At 49.5% G+C, this 20,328-nt stretch overlaps 1 protein-coding gene across 4 annotated transcripts in view; it reads left to right on the top strand.

Annotated features, from left to right (window-relative positions):
• Positions 1 to 8,047: 8,047 nt before the first annotated feature.
• ZNF532 (zinc finger protein 532) overlaps positions 8,048 to 20,328 on the top strand; it is a gene marked incomplete at its 3' end in the record, with an annotated part of 31,171 nt that continues 18,890 nt past the window's right edge. For 3 of the 4 annotated variants that reach the window (XM_080637598.1, XM_080637597.1, XM_080637596.1), the window contains exon 1: positions 16,209 to 18,563. In XM_080637598.1, coding sequence (XP_080493724.1) covers positions 16,224 to 18,563 — 2,340 coding nt within the window. In that variant the 5' untranslated portion in view covers positions 16,209 to 16,223. Of the gene's footprint in view, positions 8,123 to 16,203; positions 18,564 to 20,328 lie in introns of those variants that run through there. The other variant, XM_080637595.1, reaches the window with a different exon arrangement.

Below are 20,328 nucleotides of genomic sequence, written 5' to 3'. Positions count from 1 at the left end.
GTGAGCTGGAGATAGGTTCAGGGTATCAGGTGTAGGAGGAGAGGTTGAGAGTTTGGAGGAGTTGGATTTTGGGGGTGGTTTATGTTTAAGTTTGATCATCCTTTTAGTGTAGTAATTGCAGGACTGGAGAGAGAAGTCCTCCACGCTGAGGGGACGAAGCAGTTATCCATTCCTGAGGTACCACTGCTGCAATTTAGTCATCCCAGGCTTATTTTAAGAGCTAGTAAGAAAAATGCTGTCTCCCATCCCTGCTGCTGGCACACACGGAGAGCAGGATGCGTGTGGGCTGTGTGGTACCCAGCGAGCAGCCTCACATCTGCAGGAGGAAGTGACTAGGACTTCCCCATCCGCTCTTCAGGCAGCAGCAGTCTCAGCACCCTGCTTTCACTCCTCAGTCAACTGAAATCAGTGGCTAAAGCAAATGACTTCACTGCTCCTGAGAGGGAACAGCTCCCAGATGTTTCCTGGGCTCTCTTACAGCTTCACTTGGTGCTTAGGATTTATTTCACCTCTCTTTGTACATCAGGCAGCCTGGAGGCCTGGAGAAGCCCATCTGCCCAGCTCTGCAGAGCTGAAACTGCTCAGCTTAACTCCCTCCTGTGCTGCTTCTAGTGCTGAAGTGTCCCAGGATTCTCCTCTGTTCACATCCCACCTTCTTCATGCCTGTCAGCTTCAGTGGTACCCAGCCGCAGCTTTGCACCCAACACTGTAATCACAGGGATGATTTGCTGGTTAAAGGTTTTGCAGCATGTAAATCAGAGGTAGGGCTTGTAGCACATTAAACTGGGAGACCCCCTGCTAATCCCTGCTCTCCTGTTTCACTGGCATAATCCTGCTTGGAACACGGCAGCCCCCTTATGTTAAATCCCCCTTTCCTCTGATGGGATGTATGGGAGCAAATGAACTCTATGCACTATGTTTTGTTTGCTCTTCTCTTTGGGGGAGTGTTTCTTGTTCTGCGGGCTCAGCTGAGACAACAGAAGTTCAGAAATGTCAGTGAAGCCCACGTGGAGCTATTTTGTGTTGTGTGAAGTGCAGAACAGGGAGAGAAAACTGTGTTTCTGTTCCCTTCAGGAACAGCAACACCCAGCTGGCACAAAACGGGATGAACTCCGACCTGTGCCAGCTCCTACTCCTTGGCTCTGTTCCTGCCTCTCCTCTGGAAGCTGCCCAGACCTTAGGCTGAGCCCAGCAAGAACCAGCAGCTCCCAGGCAATTCCTGAGCAAGAAACAGGTACTTGATACTTCCCTCACTATAAATGCTGCCATGTGGTAAAGGGCTCTGGCTGATGAGCCAAAGAGATGGATTGAATCCCCTGGGACCAGCTAGAGCCATGAACTCTAAGGATGCTTTCTGAAGAACTCTGTTAATAAATAGAACATAATAGAATGCAGAGGATGCTGCTGCATGTCTTTGGAGCAATGGGATCCCTCAGGAGCCTGGATGCTGTGCTGGCTTTGTGCAGTCACACGCTCTCTAGTGGGTGAACACAAGTGCTCAGCTGCTGATGGAGGGTACAGGCCCTGAGGGGCTTTCCTTCACCAGCTGCAGTGCCAGATCCACGTTTTTTAGCCTTAGCAGGCACAAGGAGGAAGCTCAGCTCTTCCCAAACCTCCCTGTTCTCTACAGGGAAGATCCCTGAGCTGGGCTGGATATGTGGTTTGGGGTGAGAATATGCTGTGGGGAAGGGGTGAAAGGCACAGGAAGGAGAGGATGGAATGGCACGGGAACAGACATGGGAACAGAACTGCAAAGGGAATGCTTCCTGCATTTGGCATGCAGGAGATCCCAGTAGTGACCAGTGAGGGCAAGGGGGCTGCAGGTTCTCCTGCTGGAGTGTACCTAGTTCTTTATGGAGTAGTAACTGCCTGGGACATAGATTTAGGTTTGCCTTTTGGCTCTAACTCTTCATCTCTGCTGGTGCCAGTCCTTTACAAACCCTGGTAAGCTCTGTGTGCTGTCCAGCCACAAACATGTCCCTTTCTTAACAGAATATGATGGAAAAGAAGGATGAACCCCAGGTTTGTATCTAAAGGTTCCCAAAAGAAATAACTGCCTTTTCTCAACTAACTCTAAAGTTATTTCCCTTTTAGCTCATTAATTACAGTACTTTCTTATTGCTGGAGTCTCAGTGCTGGTCCCCAGCTATAATAAAGTTAATATATAATAATAGCTGTCTTGAGAATGCTATTAGTGATATTTGCACATATTCAAGTGCTACTGAGTCATCAGTGACAGCAGCTTCTCAAATTAGCAGATGGTGGCTCCCTCAGAAAACATGTTTTCCTGCCTTCCCTCAGTTTCTGCCCTGCCTGAGCAGTGCTAACTAGGTAGGAGCATCTGTTGATGTAATAGTTCCCGTTAAACCCCATCTGCCTGCCTGGAGATGTTCAAACTATGGGATACATATAAGGTGCAAAAGGTATAATTGGAATGTTGCTGTATCACACACTGGAGTTGGTTTATGTAAACCCTATTGTTGGGCAGCTCTAAGAAGCAGCAGTAAGGGATGTGGTGAGCAGAGGGATGATGTGCAGTGTTTGACTGTGCTCCCCAGGTTGTTCTTTGCATCATGCAGTGCAAACTGTACATCCTTGCCTTATCTGAAGCCACTTTCTTGCATACTGGGCTCTTGAAATTGTTTGTTATGGCCTGATCCTGGCCATACCCTGTTCTGGAATCTGGAATCCTTCAGCTGGTGTGGCTACCCTAGAGGAGGCTTTGTAGGACTCCTTGGCAGGAGGCTTGACCCTCACCGTGGCCACTGGCCATCACCCCAGCAGTTGGCTGGGCCAGCCACCAGGTGTCAACGTTCTTCTGCACAGAGGCAGCCTCCTCCTCACCATCATCCTTCTCCTCCTCCTCTCCAGAGAGATGCTCATTTCCTTTCCCTGGGGTAGCCACATGTGTTTCCAGCTGTGCTGTTGTGTGATGTAAGGAGTGGTTTCGATAGCTCAGCTCCACTAGAACAAGGTGCAGAGGAGGTCTCTGTGCTGCCCCATGGGTGGCAGCATCTCCTGCCTGCCCTGGCTGACATCTGCCCCCCCGGGCCACACTGACGAGGGGCAGGAGGCAGTGGGGAAGGTGGCACAGCGAGGTCCAGGCTGGAAGGAAGCTGCAGATGTGGAGCCCATGGCACAGGCACGTGCTGGGGGGAGCAGTGGGTGCGTGGGAGCACTGTCTCCAAGGCAGAGGTGTCTTGGAGGTGAGGAGATGAGATACCCAGGCCTGGAGGAGAGGATTAGCCCCATGGACAATGTGATGCCCAGGATGTGGCTGTAATCAACCCGAGCAGCCTGTGTTGAGCACAATCTAATCAGGGCTGCAGGAGGCTGGCGAGAGCCACCATTGTCACCAGTGACAGCAGCGATGGATAGTTTTCAACCCCATCTGCGCTGGTTTTATGGGGAGGGAAGCAGCTGGGGGGGAGCTGGTGCCCACCTCACATCCCATTGGGAATAACTGTCAGGAGGGGCCCCTTCCAGCAGAACTCTCCATATCTGCTGCTGACTGAGGCCGACAAGTGACCAGCCTGGCAGAGCAGCTCAGTTCCCTTTGCCCAAGTATTCCTTGTAACGGGAAGAGCAGATGGGCCAAGAGTGAGGGTGCAACAGGGCCCCGTGATCAGACTCTGCTCCTGCAGCTGGCAGAATTTACTCAACACGAAGGTTTCCTGGTGTGAGAAGGCTGTGTCAGAGTCTGTCTAAAATGAAGTTTCAGTGTTGCAAATGTAACTCCTCTTCTTATCTGGTTTGTAGGATTCCAGCCCTGAGAGAAGGTGCCCTGTGGAAACTCCAGGTACAGCTCCTAGAGGAAGTGCCTAAGGAAGCCACTTGGCAGGGAGTAAACGTGAAGCAATGGCTGTGCCTCGACACTTGGTGGATATCACAGGAAAAACCATCTCCCAGCCTCGGCTCTGCCCTTCTGCTCCCAGTGCAAGTGCAGGTGAGCACCTAGCATCCCAGTAGCTGTTGACAGCACCATCTGCAACAGGCTAATGGCTCATTCATTAAGCAGTGGGAGCCGGCACAGCCCCGGCCTCATCAGATAGTGTCTGATGAATAATTCACAGATAATGCTCCTGCACTTGAATAAATATCAGGAGAAGGAAGGGAAGGAGCCTGAGCACAGGCACGGCAGGGAACAAAGCAGACATCCTTCAATGTCCTGGGCTGATGAGCTCTCTTCCACTGGATGTTAATCATGCAGGTGGCTGGTGCGTGCAGAGGAAGCTGATGGCCCGCACTTGGGAGGTGTTAGCAAGCAGAGAACACCACAGTGCTCACAGGAGAGCCCTCATCCATGTGGTTATGTGTGGAACTCACTGCTGGTGCAGGTGGAGGGCTAACATCCTGAGAGGAGGTTTGTCACTCTTCATGTTTTTTGGGCATTATGCTCTCTTCCTGTCCTCCTCTTCCTCTTGTTTCTCTGACAGACACATGGTATTCAAAGCCAGTTATAACAGGCAGAAGAGGCCAGGGAAGCTGTTTCACTGCCCACCACACTTAACAGCAGCTTGTAAATCATTACATAGTAAGACCTCTCTCATCAGGCCAGAGCTGACACTTGAAGGCTTAGGGGTTAGAATACACGGGCTGCACATGTTCCTATCACCTGCTACTGGTAATTCCAGGCTCTTTCTGAGCCGTTGTGGCAGCCCCAGCACAGCCCAGTGCCACGTGCAGGCATGAGATGGGGTTTAATGCACCCCCAAAGAGGAGTTTGGCAAATGGCAGATTAGCTCCAGGCATTTGGCGTGAGGATTCAGTGAGTTTTAACCCCTTGGCCATGGATCAGAGCTCTGGAGCCTCCCAGATGGCCACATCCAGCACCTGCAGAAGCACACTGTGTGACTGTGCTGCTGGGCCAGGAGGTGTCTTAACAGGCTGGACGGGTACCTTGGAGTCCACAGATGTGGCTGCAGGTTGCTGTCTCTCATCTATTTGCTTCTAAATGGCATTTCCCAGTCAAACTCATCCCAGATTTCCCTTGGCTCAGTAGTGAAGGTGTATTTAGAACCTGGCTGCAGATTTCTCCCTGCCAAGGTCCTTATCTCATATGAGATCCCTTTCTTTTAATACCTCTCCTCTTTCTAAAAGCAATCCTGGAGCTTTTAGTCCAAAACACAATGGGAGGCTTATTTTAATAACCAGGAGAGGAAACTGGGGGTGTTTTGCCAAGAAACTATCAGTAATAGAAGCCTCTGAAAAGGGGAGGTCGTGTTGTAAGATGGGTTTTTAATACTGACTGTTTCAATACAGTGGTTAAAGGCCCATTGCATTCTAAACAGTTAAAGTATGCTACAAGAAGAAACAGGCTTTGCTCTGCTCTTGTGTGTGTGATGGTACAGGAAACGTGAAGGTGGAATGCTGAGATGGAATAAAGCGAGGGACTCCAGTTCCCACCTCTGGCAACGCTGAAGTAACCTAAACCCACCCACTGCCCCCACTGAGACAGCTGTACCTGCACTCACAACACTCTGCAGATGACTTAAGGACTAAGAGGTAAGGTCAACATGTGAGAGCCTGCTGAAGCCTCACCAAGCAGAAGAGCCAGTGGCTCTTGTGTGTTCCTTTGTGTGTGCTGAACTAAGCCATGGGAGCGGCGCTGTCAGCCCGGCTTCACTTGGAAATGATGCTTCTGTTTTGAAAGTCAGATCCTGGGGTGAGAGACTTCTTGCCATGGGGATGTCAAGGACACCTGCCTGGAACCTCAGGCTGTCTGCACAGGGCCTTCCTGCCATGGATCAACTGTGAAAGCAATTAATGTTTCAGATCCCAATGCCAGAGCAGCAGCAGCGTCGTGCAAACCAGCCGCAGACACTGTGTAAGGAACTGGCTCCACATCTCACCTTCCTTGGTCAAACCGGTTATTAGTTAATGGGGAAGAACTGTCACAGACACAATGGCCTAATTCTACATGGCACTTGCAGGATGAACCCCAGGCTTGTGCAGGATGAGTTTCGTGGCCCTTCTGTAACTTTAAAACCAATGCCCAACACGAATCCATTTCTTTGTTATATAAATAAATAACCAAATCAATGTATTCTGTTCAAACCCTATGAACTTGCCAGGCTCACTCACTGCCAGGCTGGCGACGGAGCCGTTTGCTGTTGGTTTGATGGTCAGAACAAGCTGGGATGAGTACATGGGGAAGTCGCAGTGCGAGCAGCAGGAGCCTACCCCATCCATGGCTGTGAGCTCAGGTCCTGCTGCAGCATGCTCCCATAGGGGTCTGTGCTGGTGATGCTGCAATAGGCCTTTGGGACTTCACTGCCTGACCTTCAAGGCCTGACTTCACGGCCTTGGAAGAAGTGGTCATAAACCAGCATTATTTCAACCAGAATCTGTAGTTATTGTCTATGTAGTTACTGACTATATTGTCTGTAAACCCCAGGCTGATAGGATAAACCCGAGACGGGTGTTGTGTATTTAAAGCCTTTCATGCTATCCAGTAAAGTGATTCACACACAGAACTTTACATCCTGCTGCTCGCTTGTAACATATTCTGTGGCAGAAAGGGAGATATTTCCTATCCGAACATGTAACGCTGGCATCAACACCAGGCTGCTTTGTGGCAAACAGACCCTATTGGTGATGCAGCTGCCAAAGCCACCGAGCTCCCTCCCAGAGGTCGGCCGGGCTCGGCTCCGGACGGGGTTCCAGGCTCTGGCTTGGCAGGACCCAGGCCGGCTCCTGGCCCTGAGGCACTGGCGGGGCCGGTGATGGACCCCCGGCCCTGCAGCCCGCACCGCGCTGTCACACCCGCACCGGGCCCGGAGCCGCGCCGGGGGTGGAACGCGGGCGGTGGCTCCTTTGCTGCCCTTTGCACCGGGGCCCAGCGGCGCCGCGGGAGGCCCGGGGCGCTCAGGCAAAGCGGGACCGCGCTGACCTCGCTGCGAAGGCGCTGAGGGCTCCGCGGCTCAGGGCCGGGCAGTGCCTGCCCCATCCCGCGCAGGGCCCCGGTGAAGGCCCGGGCCAGGGGTCGGACCGGGCCCGCGGGCCCTGCCCCAGCGCCGCCAGCACCGCTCGCTCCCTGCCGAGGCGAGCTCCCGCGGCCGCCTGAGCTGGGAGCGGGGATCCCCCCCTCCTTCCGGGGCGAAGGGAGGCCGCGACCTGCACGGCCCGGCCGCGGGTGCCCGCGAGTGCTCGGCGGCAGCGCAGGCTCCCCGCCCCCGGCACGCTCCAGGGAGCCGTTTCACACGGAATCACACGGGAGCGTCTCCCCCATCTGTGCAGCCGAGGCACCCCCACCCCCACGGCTCCTCATCCCGGCAGAGCCTCTGCCATTATGTTCCACCAGCTCTTAGCCAGGCCGCGCCGCGGGCGGCCGAGGCAGCGCAGGCCGTAGCCGTGCCCGCCTGAGGCTCCGGCCGGGCCGCAGCAGGTGTGTGTGTTTGCATGGGGTCGAGCTTGCATGCGGGGGGGATCCCCGTGCTCCGGCTCCCGCCCCGCCGGCACGCAGGCCCTGCGCCGCGGCCACCCGAGGGCCAGCGGCCTCCGGGGGTATCGCTCGGCCGTGGCCTCCTGCACTCCCCTTCCCCCGGCGCCGGAGGGGCCGCGGCCTCCCCTCCCAGGGCATCCCCCGCGCGTGGCGGGTCCGCTCCGCCGGGCCGGGCTCGGCAGCGCCCGCTCGGGTAGGGCCGACCCCGGGCCGGGGAGCAAAGCGGGCCTGGCGCTTGGGGGGTGCGGCCGCCGCGCTAAGGGGAGGGGGCCGCGGTCCGGCAGCGAGGTGCCCGGGGCCACAGCGGCCCGCAGAGGCGGGAGCAGCCCACCCGGGCTGCGGGGCTGAGGGAGGGCCGGCTGCAGCCGCGGTGCGGGGAAGACAGGGCTGAGGCAGCGGAAGAACATGGTCGTTTTCCCCAGAATGGGGTGGGGATGAGGGATGTGGAGAAAGTGCCAGATCCGAGCTCTCTCCGCAGGGGAAGGGGGGGTGAAGGGTTGTGCCCGAGACCTCTGCTAACAGTTACAGGTGCAGCCCGCAGAGCAGAGGGGCTGCTGGTGTCGCCTGGCGTGGCCGCTGGCTGCGAGGGAGCCGTGCCGAGGAGCCACCGCGGCACATCCCGGGAGGATGGGGCCTGGCGCGTAGGAGGAGGTGGTCACTGGTGTTACCAGGGCCGGGGTGAGTAGCCGAGGAGCAGCGGGGAGCACAAGGGCCGGGGCTGGGTGACTGCGGGCCTGCAGGAGGAAGGCCTTGGGTGGCAGAGGAGAAGTGGGGAGCGGGCTCGGAGCACGGCTGCCACGGGCAGAGGTGGGCACAGAGCCCTGCTCTGGAGGGAGCCGGGCACCGCAGGGAGCCGCGGCCCTGCTGCGGAGCTGCCCCGGAGCGGATGGGAGCGGGCAGCCGGAGCAGGGCCGCAGCCATCTTGCGGGGCGGGAGCGGCGCAGGCTGCAGAGCTCAGCCCCGGCCTCCCGCAGCCGGGCTGGGCAGGGGGCCCCGGCCGGGCGAGGGCTCCGCAGCCTCTGCTGCTCCCCGGGGCCGCCCGCCCAGCAGAGAAGAGAAAGCCCCTGAGCTTAGCAGCCATCGCGGCGCTGCGAGGAGGGGGCAGCGGAGCTCCTGCAGGCATCTCGCTGCTGCGGAAATGGGTTTCTTGCGGGGAGGGAGGCGCGTGTGTGGGTACCCGGTGCAGCAGCGCTGTGCACAGCACACAAAATGCCATTCGAGCGGCCCCCGAGGCAGCGAGGAGCGGGGCGGGCGGGAGGGGACCGTGTGCGGCCACCCCGCGGGCACGGGGCAGATGTGCCGGGGGCAGCGGTGCCGCGGGAGCCGAGCGGGGCTGCCGGGGCCGTGGCAGAGCCTGCCTGGCGCTGCAGAGAGCTCCTGTGCGGGGTTTGGCTGCGGTCTCTTTGTTAGCTACAGACAGGCACGCACACACGCTCAGCTTTGAGCCGGGTTGTGGGAGGTAAGTGGGGAGGAGAGGAAGGGAGCGTGTGGGGCGGCCGTGGGGCGCAGGGGCCGCGTGTGGGGCACAGGGCGAGGGGCCAGCGCGGCCCCGCCGCCCCAGCAGGGAGAGCCCCGCCATTCCAGGGACTTGCTGGCAACTCCGCGAGGGTTGCCATAGCTTTTTATGTAGGGTGACCAGAACCGGCTGGAACTGGTTTGAGGCAGATCAGCTCCTGAACACAATGCAGTCACTGAGCTACTACAGTGGGATAGCTTCCTCCCTTCATGGCAGCCAAAAGCAGAGGAGCTTGCAGAAAGATACCATCCCAAACCAGTATGTGAATGCACACTTTAGACACACAGCACTGGTATGTGGCTAATAGAGGCATAAAGGGTTCTGTATGTAAATGTACATATTTGCAGTAACTGAGATGACTGGCTTTTCATGCCTTTTTATGCTTAAGGAATGGGCAAGAGCTGAGATTTATGACCCTTATTAAAATACTTGTGCTTTGCAAGGGTGGGACACTGGTTATGCATCTTATTTTAAAGCTGAACTGAATAAACCGGCTTGAATGACTTGTAATTGTAGCGATGCTTGTGACCGAAGAATGCTGTTTGCATGCTCTTTTCTTTACAGGGTGCTGTCTTGTGCTTTGCTGCTTTAGGAGACGTTAAGATGGGGGGGGTGGGGGGTGCTGTGCCTTTCTGTAAGGCCAGAAGGAAACCGTGTTGTTGTGGAATTGTGCAGAAGGCATTGCAGAGGGGCTGTAAGGCATACTCGCTTTCCTTTTTGTCTCTTTCTTTCCCTTGTAGGCCTATTGATTGGGGCTGCCTTTAACCCTTTCATATTTGCAGAGGTAATGCGTCTGTGGCAGTCACTGAGCATTGGCTAAAATACCTTTCAAAGGTCAAGGTTCACAAGGTGAGCGGTGCTGTTTGGGTGTGAATGGAACAATAGCCTGAAGGTACATGTATGTGCAAAGCAAATCTAGCTCCTGGCTGCACACATCAGTAAGGAGACAATTGTTTAAGTGTTACTAAAGAAATGCTATTAACATCCTCCAGCTTTAATAGGATTAAAGCTATTATTTGTAAGGCTTTACTGATATCTTCGGCTAAATACAGTGTTTTAACTGCAATATCTTGTCTCCAGCTATTCGTTTGTTTAACAATGTGGGATAGGGAACAGGCCTCTGAGTGACAATCAGAAATTGCGGAGCACATGGCACTGAACTGTCTGTGCTGTGTTACAGCACTGAGAATGTGCTCTCTGATTGTTTAAAGGTTGCTTGTTTGGCCAAATCTGAGTAACCCAATACTGGCTTCTGAATTCAGGTCTTCAGTGTTAAACCTGTGCTTAATATAGCTACATAGAAAAAAAACCCGTATGAAATGAACAGTATGGATGGTGTTTCTTAAGCTGTTGTAACCAGGGAGGATTTTGCAGGAGGCAAGTGGAAAGCTGTATTCAGGGGGTTGATGGAGCTCCAGCGGATTATTAGTAGCATGAATTATAACGTTGTGCAGTAATGAAATCAGCCTGGGAAGCGGCTGGGCAGTGCAGCAGCTCCTGGGGGTGGCTGCTTTTAACTCAAAGCAATGGATAATGGAGAGAGTATTTTTTTTTTTCCCCCTCTCATCTGAAAAATAGATGTGTACTTAAGATTGGAGCCGGCGTTTGGGTCTTGTGGTGGAAGCTGAAGGCTTCAGAGACAGGGAGAGGGGGTGAGGGAAGCGAGCAGTGATGAATCTGGCAAAGGGAAGAACAAAGGCTGTTAGGGCTTACACACTGGAACACTAAACATTTTGCCTTGGGGATTCTTTTGCTAGAACTGTTACTTCCTATAACAGGAAATCAGCAGCTCTAGAATCTGAACCAGGATGATTTTTAAGAGACCTCACCAATCCTGCCTGTGCTGGCTCCAAGCAAGATAAATATGGAGGCAATCCACTGAAAATGCTCTGTCCTAGTGCGAAATGAGGGTGTTTGCTAAAGCAGACAGGCTTAAAAGCCTGGAGAGGTTGTAGATCTTAGGTAAGTTGTGTGGAGGCTGGCGGTAGGCAGGGTGCCTGCACCAGGGAGTGACAATACCAGGGAACCTTTTCCTTTCTGACTGCAGTAGATTACGTAAGGTATTGAGATATTAATTGTGGCAGAGTGAAAATAGCATGCTGATGTTCAGCCTGGAATGATGGTGTGCTGGGGTTTAATGCAGCTACAATGGGTTGTTTCTCAGATGTGATGGGGCAGTAAATAGCTTGTGTGGTGGAGCAAAATGCTGCACAGATCACTGCTGATTTCTGTGCCTCTTATTCATAAGAGGGACGCAGAGGTTCTGTATTTGCCTGTAGACATCTGTGGCAAAATGATGCTTGCAAACCTGAATCCTTGTTGCATGATAGGAATGGTGTCTATTGCTGATGATGATGCATGTTCTCTTCCACATGTCAGCTAAAATTCATATGCTCCATGAGAGCACCTTTTAGGTTGATTTTTCTTTCTAAGCAGTGTTGAAAGTGTAAGTCCTTGAGATGTGAGAAAATTCAGTGTACCTGTTTTGACTGAGGTTTTGAGCACGAGCTGTACCCTCATTCTGAGCAAAGAAGCTTTTGAATTGGAGAGATTTCTGCAGGCTGTAAGATGAGAAACCCGAATAGATGCTGGAGCCTGCAGTGGTGCTGGTGAGTTTCATTTGTTTAGTCTCATGGTATTTGTAAATGCTCTTCACCAGGAGGTTCTGATTTGCACCAGTTCCAGCAGAAAATGCTGCTTCGTGCTGGAGGGCTGCTCCTCTGCATCAGCAATCATGATCTCTCTTTGCATTGAGCCTTGTCTCGGGTAGCTCATCTTGGGAAGAAGGGGGATGATTTATCAAGCTCCAAGGCTCTTTTGAATGAATTAACTAACTTTGCTTTACTTAAAAGTATCGATGTGTGTTAAAACATAAATATGCATACAGGTTGCTGGGAATGTATGTTTAAAAGGAAAACAAAACATCCTAATATTTTAGGGCCTGTTTGTTGATAGTGGTTCAGAGGAGGGCCCTGCCTGACTTGGAGTGCTCTTACCATGACTGTCTGTGGCTGCTTCGTGCTGCTTTTGAGCAAGAATAGCCACCCACTTAACCAAAGTCCATTAAAGGAAACAGGCGGGAAGCAAGTGCTCTTTAGAATGTGATTCACATTCGTGTTAAATTGGGAATCTCAACATTTCATTCGTTACTGTTGTACGTCTGAATTATTCATGCATTACTGTTCTGCCCATTTTATATATAGAAGTACAAAATGAAGGCATCTTTATCATTCGACTAGATTGCAAAAGAAATGGTTTGGGGATTTACCTGCTTGTCATGAATCCATCTCTGTGTTAGGAAGAATCCAGGAAGTTGCTAGGCCCAAAACCATAACTGGATCTCTTGACCAAGAACCTTTTTGGCTTGGAGTTCCCTTTTCTTTCTAAGGCAGATAGACAAGATGGTTAATGTTGAAATAACAGATATATTTTAACTGTAAAACACCCCATATGAAGCCAAGATAAGGACTGGTGTGACTGTATTGATCCTTTGGATGGTCAATGAGGCCTTTATCCTACAAAATCAAAATGCTCTCTATTATGAAGGGAATCCCTATTATTCCTGGAAGCAGGAATCTGAGTTTTGCACCAGTAACCAGTTGTGGGAGCTTTGATAAGGGAAAGGGAACCTGTATGTCATGTGAACATGACAGACATTGCTGATTGTGGTTAAAGTGGCCTCGTGCATATCCTACTGCCTGCTGAGCATTTAAACCACAGCAGGTTGTGATTTGAGATGTGGTTCTCGTTTCCTGAGGCAGGTTTGGGGGTTGCAGTAGCAGATAGCTTCTGTCTGTCTTTCACATATGAGCTGTCAAAGTAAATAATCAAGAGTATTAGTCAGTCATCATTACTAATATATCTCAAATAACTAATGAACTGCTCCTAAGCTGTGTATTAGGCTCCTGTTTGCCTAATGCTTGGATATATATTACTGTAATTCCCATTTAATCACTTAAGTCTTCTCTACATGATGAGATTTCTTGGCATAACAATACAGAAACTTCGTTAAAAACTGCTTTTATGCTGGTTAAGCTGGGATTGCTCCCTCTGGAGGCATTTTGTTCCAGAACGAGCACCATGTTACTTAGGAATCAGTACTCGTGTTTGGAAGTGAAGTATTTACTGGGTTATCGGAATTCAGTCCTGGAAATAGTGTGTCTAACTGGGAATTCCTACCAGTGTAACTGTAACAGTTGTTGTCTATGCTTATACCAGAAGTAGTAGACACTGAAAAGTGGTGCCTTAGTGGTTGTGTTTTCACAGTCCTGAAAAGAACAGTGGGAAATGCCTGTAACAAGTAGCTTTTGTAGGAAAGCAGGATTTCAGAATGGTCTCTGGGACCCCTGATAACAGGACAGAAGCTCCTGGATACATGATATCTTACAGGTGTTTTCCTCTTTTTGCTGGAGATCAGCCTCTTAAAGTCTTTGAATACACCCTTAGGCTTTCCAGCTAAAGGGCCAGGATGTGAAGGCCCCAAAAGGCTGACAACAATTTAACTGTTTCTCATCGTGTAGCATCAAATTCCTGCCCCGCTTGCTGCTGCTACTGTGAGTAGAGAGTTCTCTTGGACTGGGTCTTGTTTTGATGTGATTACCCAAGTGAGTGCTTCACTGGAATGTGTTACCAGATGAGCTGGAAGAAAAGGGCTGAATGGGAAAAGGCAGGCAGTGGAACATTGAAAACCTATGCCATTTTCTGCAGGCTGTTCGTGAAGTGTATCCAGAGCCTGCTGGTTTTAGAAACTAAAACTGGAAGCAGTTCTGGTTTGGACAAAGACTTGGGGTCTTGCAGGTTCTTCCTTCACATCTAATTTTGTTGTTCAGGCTGAGAAATGTGTCCTTGACTACACACCTTGTGGGCTGTTTCTTGGTTCAGTGCTGAAGATCATCTTAATGGCAGCCCTGTGATGCTGGGTCTTCCACCTCTGTGTGTCTCTGGAGACAGTGAGCTTTGCTCTCAGCACTTTTCAAAGCAGTTCTCAAAGCAATTCCAGTTCCTGGATAATGGCCATTTCCAAGGGAACCAGGAACTTGCCTCATTTCCTGCTCTGGAGTATTTGCAGATATCATGTTGGCCTAGAGAAGGAATAGGCTAACAGCTTGTCTGGCAGCCAGGGGATGAGTTGATTCTGATCTTGGATAAAAGGTGGAGTTTTATCCCTAAGGGAAGCAGTTACTGAAAGGTTTTCCGAGGGAAAAAAGGGAGGAATGTGGCTTCAGAAGCCACACTGTGGCAGTTGTGATGGAAACATAGCTTATATACTGCACCTTAAAATGATACACTACAATAGTGAGGAAGAGATGAATAAAATGCCTAGGTTAAAACTTTGCTTGCCTGTTTATCAAGACTGGCCATGGCTTTTGTCCATCCTTGTTTAACTTGGGCTGCTTTAAACATTTGAAGAACAGGACTGATTCTTCATAAGGGCAGCAATAATTCTGGGTGCCCATGGCGAAGAAACCATTCCATTCTCATGCTCTGTTGGAGCATGGGAGTTGTTCCTTCTGCAGACATCTAAAAGGCAGTTGCAGCTTCACGCTTTATGCTCCCTGAGGATGGATTTACGCTCTCAGCTCTACAAGCCTCTTGGTTCTTTTGAGATACTTTCCCAGTGTGGAGTTAGCCTGAGTTGCTCAGAAAAGGACAAATGTAGCTCCTCTGTCGTGCTTTTATGCAGTATTTCATCCAGGTACATTTAAGTGGGCCTTTACTTAATACATTGTTCTTGCTAAATGTTAATTAAACTCCAGTGTATGTAATTAGAGGGAGGTTTAGACCAGGAAGACTTTCTAGTTCTTTTTGAGTGTGTATTATGACTAAAAAGACACCTATGGACAGATATACAGTCAGTGCAAATAATCAGTATCTCAAACCATGAAACACTGTGTCAGTTAAGGCTTTGTGTGGTTTTACATGGATTTGATAGGCTTTGTTCTCTGGAATCTCTTCCATCTAATTCTCACAGGAACTTTCTTTGTGATTTTGCTGTCATTTGTGTATGTGGTTTTGTATATAGGAGTTAGACAAAGCACCAAAGCCACTAAGTGGACTGTGAACAATTCTCAAAACCATTATCTATTCATTTGGAGGTACAGTATGAAATGTCTGTGTGTATTCCTGTATCCTGGAGAAATATTCCTGAGAGTGAGGAATATAGTGGAGAGCACTGTTGCAGGTAGTCACACCATGGTTCTTTGATGGCTTCGATTACCTGATACTGGAGACAGAACATTGAGCTATGTAATAAGAATGTTTTCCAGTCCTTTGGGTGATACCAAGGCAGGAGAACAGACAGGATGCTTCCTAAACTCTACTTTCTAGCAGTAACACTTACTGGTTAAGTAACTTTTCACACTGAATACTAACTCTGGCCTGATAATTACTGAACAAAAAGAACAGGATCTGGAAAATGTTATTTGTGAGGGGAAAGAAAACACTGAAGATCTGATGTTGGTTACCCTAAAAAGAAGTTTGAAGGGAGATAATGGTCTTGGAGTAAAATGCTGTTGCAGAGGGTAGATGATTAGAACCAGTAGTTTGTTCAGATTACACCAAGAAAGATTCACATTATGCAGGAGGAAACGTGTAACAATGAAAATTGTGAATGACTGCAATAAATAACATTGGAGGTTGTAGAATCTGTTACAGGAGGTCTTTAAAGTAGGTGAGACCTGTCAGGAGTAGTGTGCAGGTCCTTCATTGGAGCTGCTGCAAAAAAGCACTGTGAACACTGGGAGACACTCCATAGTTCTTGTAAAGCAATTTAACTTACAGAAAAGAGTGCAACAGTCTTAAACTGTTAGTAGAAGCATATTTGTTACCATCTTCAGGAAGGCTCATGAAGCTGATAATGCAGATGTTAAAGAAAATCTAGACTTAGGAGGAATTGTGGCTTACGTTATTTTCCTGGAAGTCTGGGTGTCTTCCTAGAGTTATTGTGGATGTAGAGAGGCAGGAGAGGAGGCTGGAAGAAAGTCATTGAAGAGAAATCTGTGCTAGAATGAAGTGACTGTGTTAGAGTCTGTGAAGTTGGGGGCTTACTGTAGCTATGCTCTAATGATGTGACTGTGCACTGGCACTGAAACACTGTTCTATGATGTATAATTTCTGGCAATATTACTTCAGAAGTGAAATAGCAGCTTTTTGCATGGCATATCTGAGCATATGCTGATTTGATGTAAGACTGTGCTATTAGAGCTTCACATACTTAGGTGATGACTTTCTGCTTGTTTTACAGATTTGCTTACAATCAAATACATGACCATGGGGGATATGAAGACCCCAGATTTTGATGACCTTCTTGCAGCCTTTGACATACCAGACATGGTTGATCCAAAAGCAGCTATTGAATCTGGACATGATGACCATGAAAGCCACATCAAACAGAATGCTCACACAGACGAAGATTCTCATGCCCCATCATCATCTGATGTTGGTGTGAGTGTCATTGTGAAGAACGTGCGCACTATTGATTCTTCTGAAGGAGTGGACAAGGATGGGCACCATTCCACAGGCAATGGCTTGCACAATGGCTTTCTAAGCTCATCAGCTCTTGATAGCTACAGTAAAGATGAAGGGAAGTCACTTAAAGATGATGGGTCAGCTTCTGAGACTACACTCAAGGATTCAGCTTTTAACCAGTTTAGCCCCATATCAAGTGCTGAAGAATTTGATGATGATGAAAAGATTGAGGTGGATGACCCCCCGGATAAAGAGGAGATGCGGGCGAGCTTCAGAGCAAATGTCCTGGCAGGATCTATATCTCAGCAGGAATATGACAAACTAAAGGCACTTGGAGGGGAGAACTTGATTAAATCTGGAATCTCAGTTTCAAGTAGTCTAGATAAAAATAAAGTTGCTAAACGAGAGGCAGAGACAAACTCCATGAACTTAAGTGTCTATGAGCCTTTTAAAGCTCGCAAACCAGAGGACAAACTGCTAAAAGACAGTTCTGAGAAGCTGCTTGAAAACAGGGTACTTGATGGAAAACTGGGTGCTGAAAAAGGCGAAACAAATCTTGCCAGCATTTCACAGTCCAAAGCAAAGTCATCAGCAAAGCTCTCTTCATGCATTGCTGCGATTGCAGCACTGAGTGCTAAAAAAGCAGCTACAGATCCCAGTAAAGATTTACAGTCTAATTCAGGAGAATCTTCTCCTCTACCTAAAGACATGAGTGAAAGTCCCCGGGCTGTGGAAAAATCACCTGAATCTCAGAGTCTCATTGATGGTGCTAAAAAGCCATCCATCAAACCACCTGACAGTCCCAGAAGTGTGTCCAGTGAGAACAGCAGCAAAGGGTCTCCTTCTTCCCCTGCAGGGTCAACACCAGCAATTCCTAAAGTTCGCATAAAAACCATCAAGACTTCTTCTGGGGAGATCAAGAGAACTGTGACCAGAGTGTTGCCAGAGGTTGATTTGGACTCTGGTAAAAAGTCAGAGCAGACTGCTTCGATGGTAACTTCCATGACATCTCTGCTGTCCTCGCCAACCTCTGCTGCTGTGCTTTCCTCTCCTCCTAGAGCTCCTCTCCAGTCCACAGTCGTTACCAATGCAGTTGCATCTGCAGAGCTCGCACCAAAACAGGTCACTATCAAACCTGTGGCTACTGCCTTTCTCCCTGTTTCAGCAGTTAAAACAGCAGGTTCTCAAGTTATTAATTTGAAGCTTGCTAACAACACCACAGTGAAAGCCACTGTAATATCTGCTGCCTCGGTGCAGAGTGCCAGCAGCGCCATTATAAAAGCTGCCAATGCCATACAACAGCAGACTGTTGTGGTGCCAGCATCGAGCCTTGCCAGTGCTAAACTTGTGCCAAAGACAGTCCATCTTGCCAACCTTAACCTTCTGCCTCAAGGTGCTCAAACCACCTCTGAACTCCGCCAAGTGCTAACGAAACCTCAGCAGCAGATAAAGCAGGCAATAATTTCTGCGGCAGCCTCACAGCCTTCGAAGAAAGTGTCTCGAGTCCAGGTGGTGTCATCTTTACAAAGTTCTGTCGTGGAAGCGTTCAACAAGGTGCTGAGTAGCGTCAACCCTGTCCCAGTTTACATCCCAAACCTGAGCCCCCCTGCCAGTGCCGGAATAACATTACCAACGCGAGGTTACAAGTGTCTGGAGTGTGGGGACTCCTTTGCTCTCGAGAAGAGCCTGACCCAGCACTATGACCGGCGGAGTGTGCGGATCGAGGTGACCTGTAACCATTGCACAAAGAACTTAGTTTTCTACAACAAGTGCAGTCTCCTTTCCCACGCCCGTGGCCACAAGGAGAAAGGAGTTGTAATGCAGTGTTCCCACCTCATCTTAAAACCAGTCCCAGCAGATCAGATGATAGCATCTCCTTCAAGCAATACAGCTGCATCCATGCTTCAAAGCCCTGGGGGTGTCAGCACACACACAGTCACCAAGGTCCAGCCTGGCTTAACGGGGACGGTGATCTCGGCCCCAGCAAGCACACCTGTCATCCCAGCTATGCCCCTGGATGAAGACCCCTCGAAACTCTGTAGACATAGTCTAAAGTGTTTGGAGTGCAATGAAGTTTTCCAAGATGAGACATCTCTTGCAACTCATTTCCAGCAGGCTGCAGACACAAGTGGACAAGTAGAGTATCATACGTTTACATTCCAATGTTTCACCTCTAAGCCTAGGAGACTTCGGATATGGGTTTACTTTGATTTAGCTGTTATTTATCTGAACCTCCGTGATTAAAATGATAATGAAAACCACCCAACACCCTTGCAAGCACTTACATAGTGAATGTCAACACTGTTTAAGTAAGAGCTTTCTTAGATTTTTTTTAGGCTCTGAAGTCTGATGCTTACCCTGTGTAGTTTTGCTGACACTCAGCATTAGCTTTCTTGCAGCTGAACGTTATCATACTGATCCTTACTAAGGATTTTTGGTGATTTTTTCCTGTGCTTTGGAATGTGAGTATCCTGTGGAATCCACTTAATTGGCACCCTCACTAACAGCCCATCTCTTCAATCTGAGTGATAAAGTGATTCAGTCTTGATTTGTCTTCAGTTTGTACTGGTTTCATCCACCGCACGGCTGAGCCAGGCACTCCTCTTGCCTCCAGGGACAGTGAATAAATGGCACACAGACTCCTTTGACAGGAGGTGCATGCTGTCTCCTCAGGTCCTTCTCCACCAGCAGTGACATGGGGTTCACTAACATGCATCTCTTGCTGTGTGGCCATTTGTTACTTTGTGTTGGCTTTCCTCTTACAGTTACAAATGAGCCAAACTTCCAAACTACCTTAAAATTCTTTACTAATGTCTGTGGCCTAATCTGAAAGAGACACCTCATTCAATAAACGTTAATACAATCAGTGTGCGATGTATTTTGTAATGCTACAGGAGTTGAGCTTGTTTGTTCAGTGATACACTTGGATTTCTGTTGGGGTGTGCCAATTAAACGGGATTCTGGTGTGTTTCAAAGCATTCACTTGAGCTTGGTGTTGCAGCTTCTTGCTGTGTGGAAGACACTGCAGACATGCTCAGACTGATAGAGACAGGAATGCCCCAGGAGTATTCCTGGGAATTGCACAGCAATTTTAAGTGCTGCAGTTAGGGAAAAATCCCCTTGTTATAGAAGCATATGGAGGTTCCTGCCAGAATCTGTTCATTAAACTTCAGAGCTATTCTCTGGCCACGAGGCAGTTGCACTGCACCCACCACTACAGCTAGTAGAGAGATTTAAGTGTGGAAGTAATCTTTACTGTGTGGATTTTGTGTGGCTCTGCCACAGTTCCTTTACTACCTGGGCTGAAATTGCCTGGATTCACAGTGAAATGCCATAGGAGTGAATTTCTGCTTGTAAGATACTACTGACATGCCTACCTACAGTGAGTTTAGTTAAGCTTTTTGTTGGAAAGAAGTTAGCAGAATGTATTCTGTCCTTAGGTCTGGCTGCAGTTGTGAGCAGTATCCAATGGCTGACTGTGAGTATATTCTGCAGTAGCTCATGAGTTACTTAATACTCAGTAACAGGTTTTTAGCTAACTGCTTTGCTGGTACTTACTGGTCTTAGATTCATCTTCTATGATAGGACAGTTAGGTGTGATACACTTCAGAAGCCTTTGTGAAAACTCTGTTGTTCTTGGTCCTATAAAATCAAGCAATTAAGAAGGCATTAAGGTAAAGCAAGTGGATGAGAGACAGAGAAATACACTGAGCATAGGTTGGGAGCGTGAGCTAAGGATAAAAAGGAAACACTAGGGAAGAACAAAGTGATGGACTCACTTTCTGAGGGGCTTTTTTTTGTAGGAGCAGGTAAACTAAACAGGTTTGTAGAAACCCCTTTTGCCCTTCCCTGCTGCCTCTGCCTGGTGCTTTCGCCCTGTGCTATTGCCCTGTTAGGTGCT

This window comes from Psittacula echo (assembly GCF_963264785.1).
Source record: "Psittacula echo genome assembly, chromosome: Z".
Classification (NCBI taxonomy): Eukaryota; Metazoa; Chordata; class Aves; order Psittaciformes; family Psittacidae; genus Psittacula; species Psittacula echo.
The sequence above is the reverse complement of the archived record's forward strand: the minus strand, read 5'-3'. Positions and strand labels throughout refer to the sequence as shown.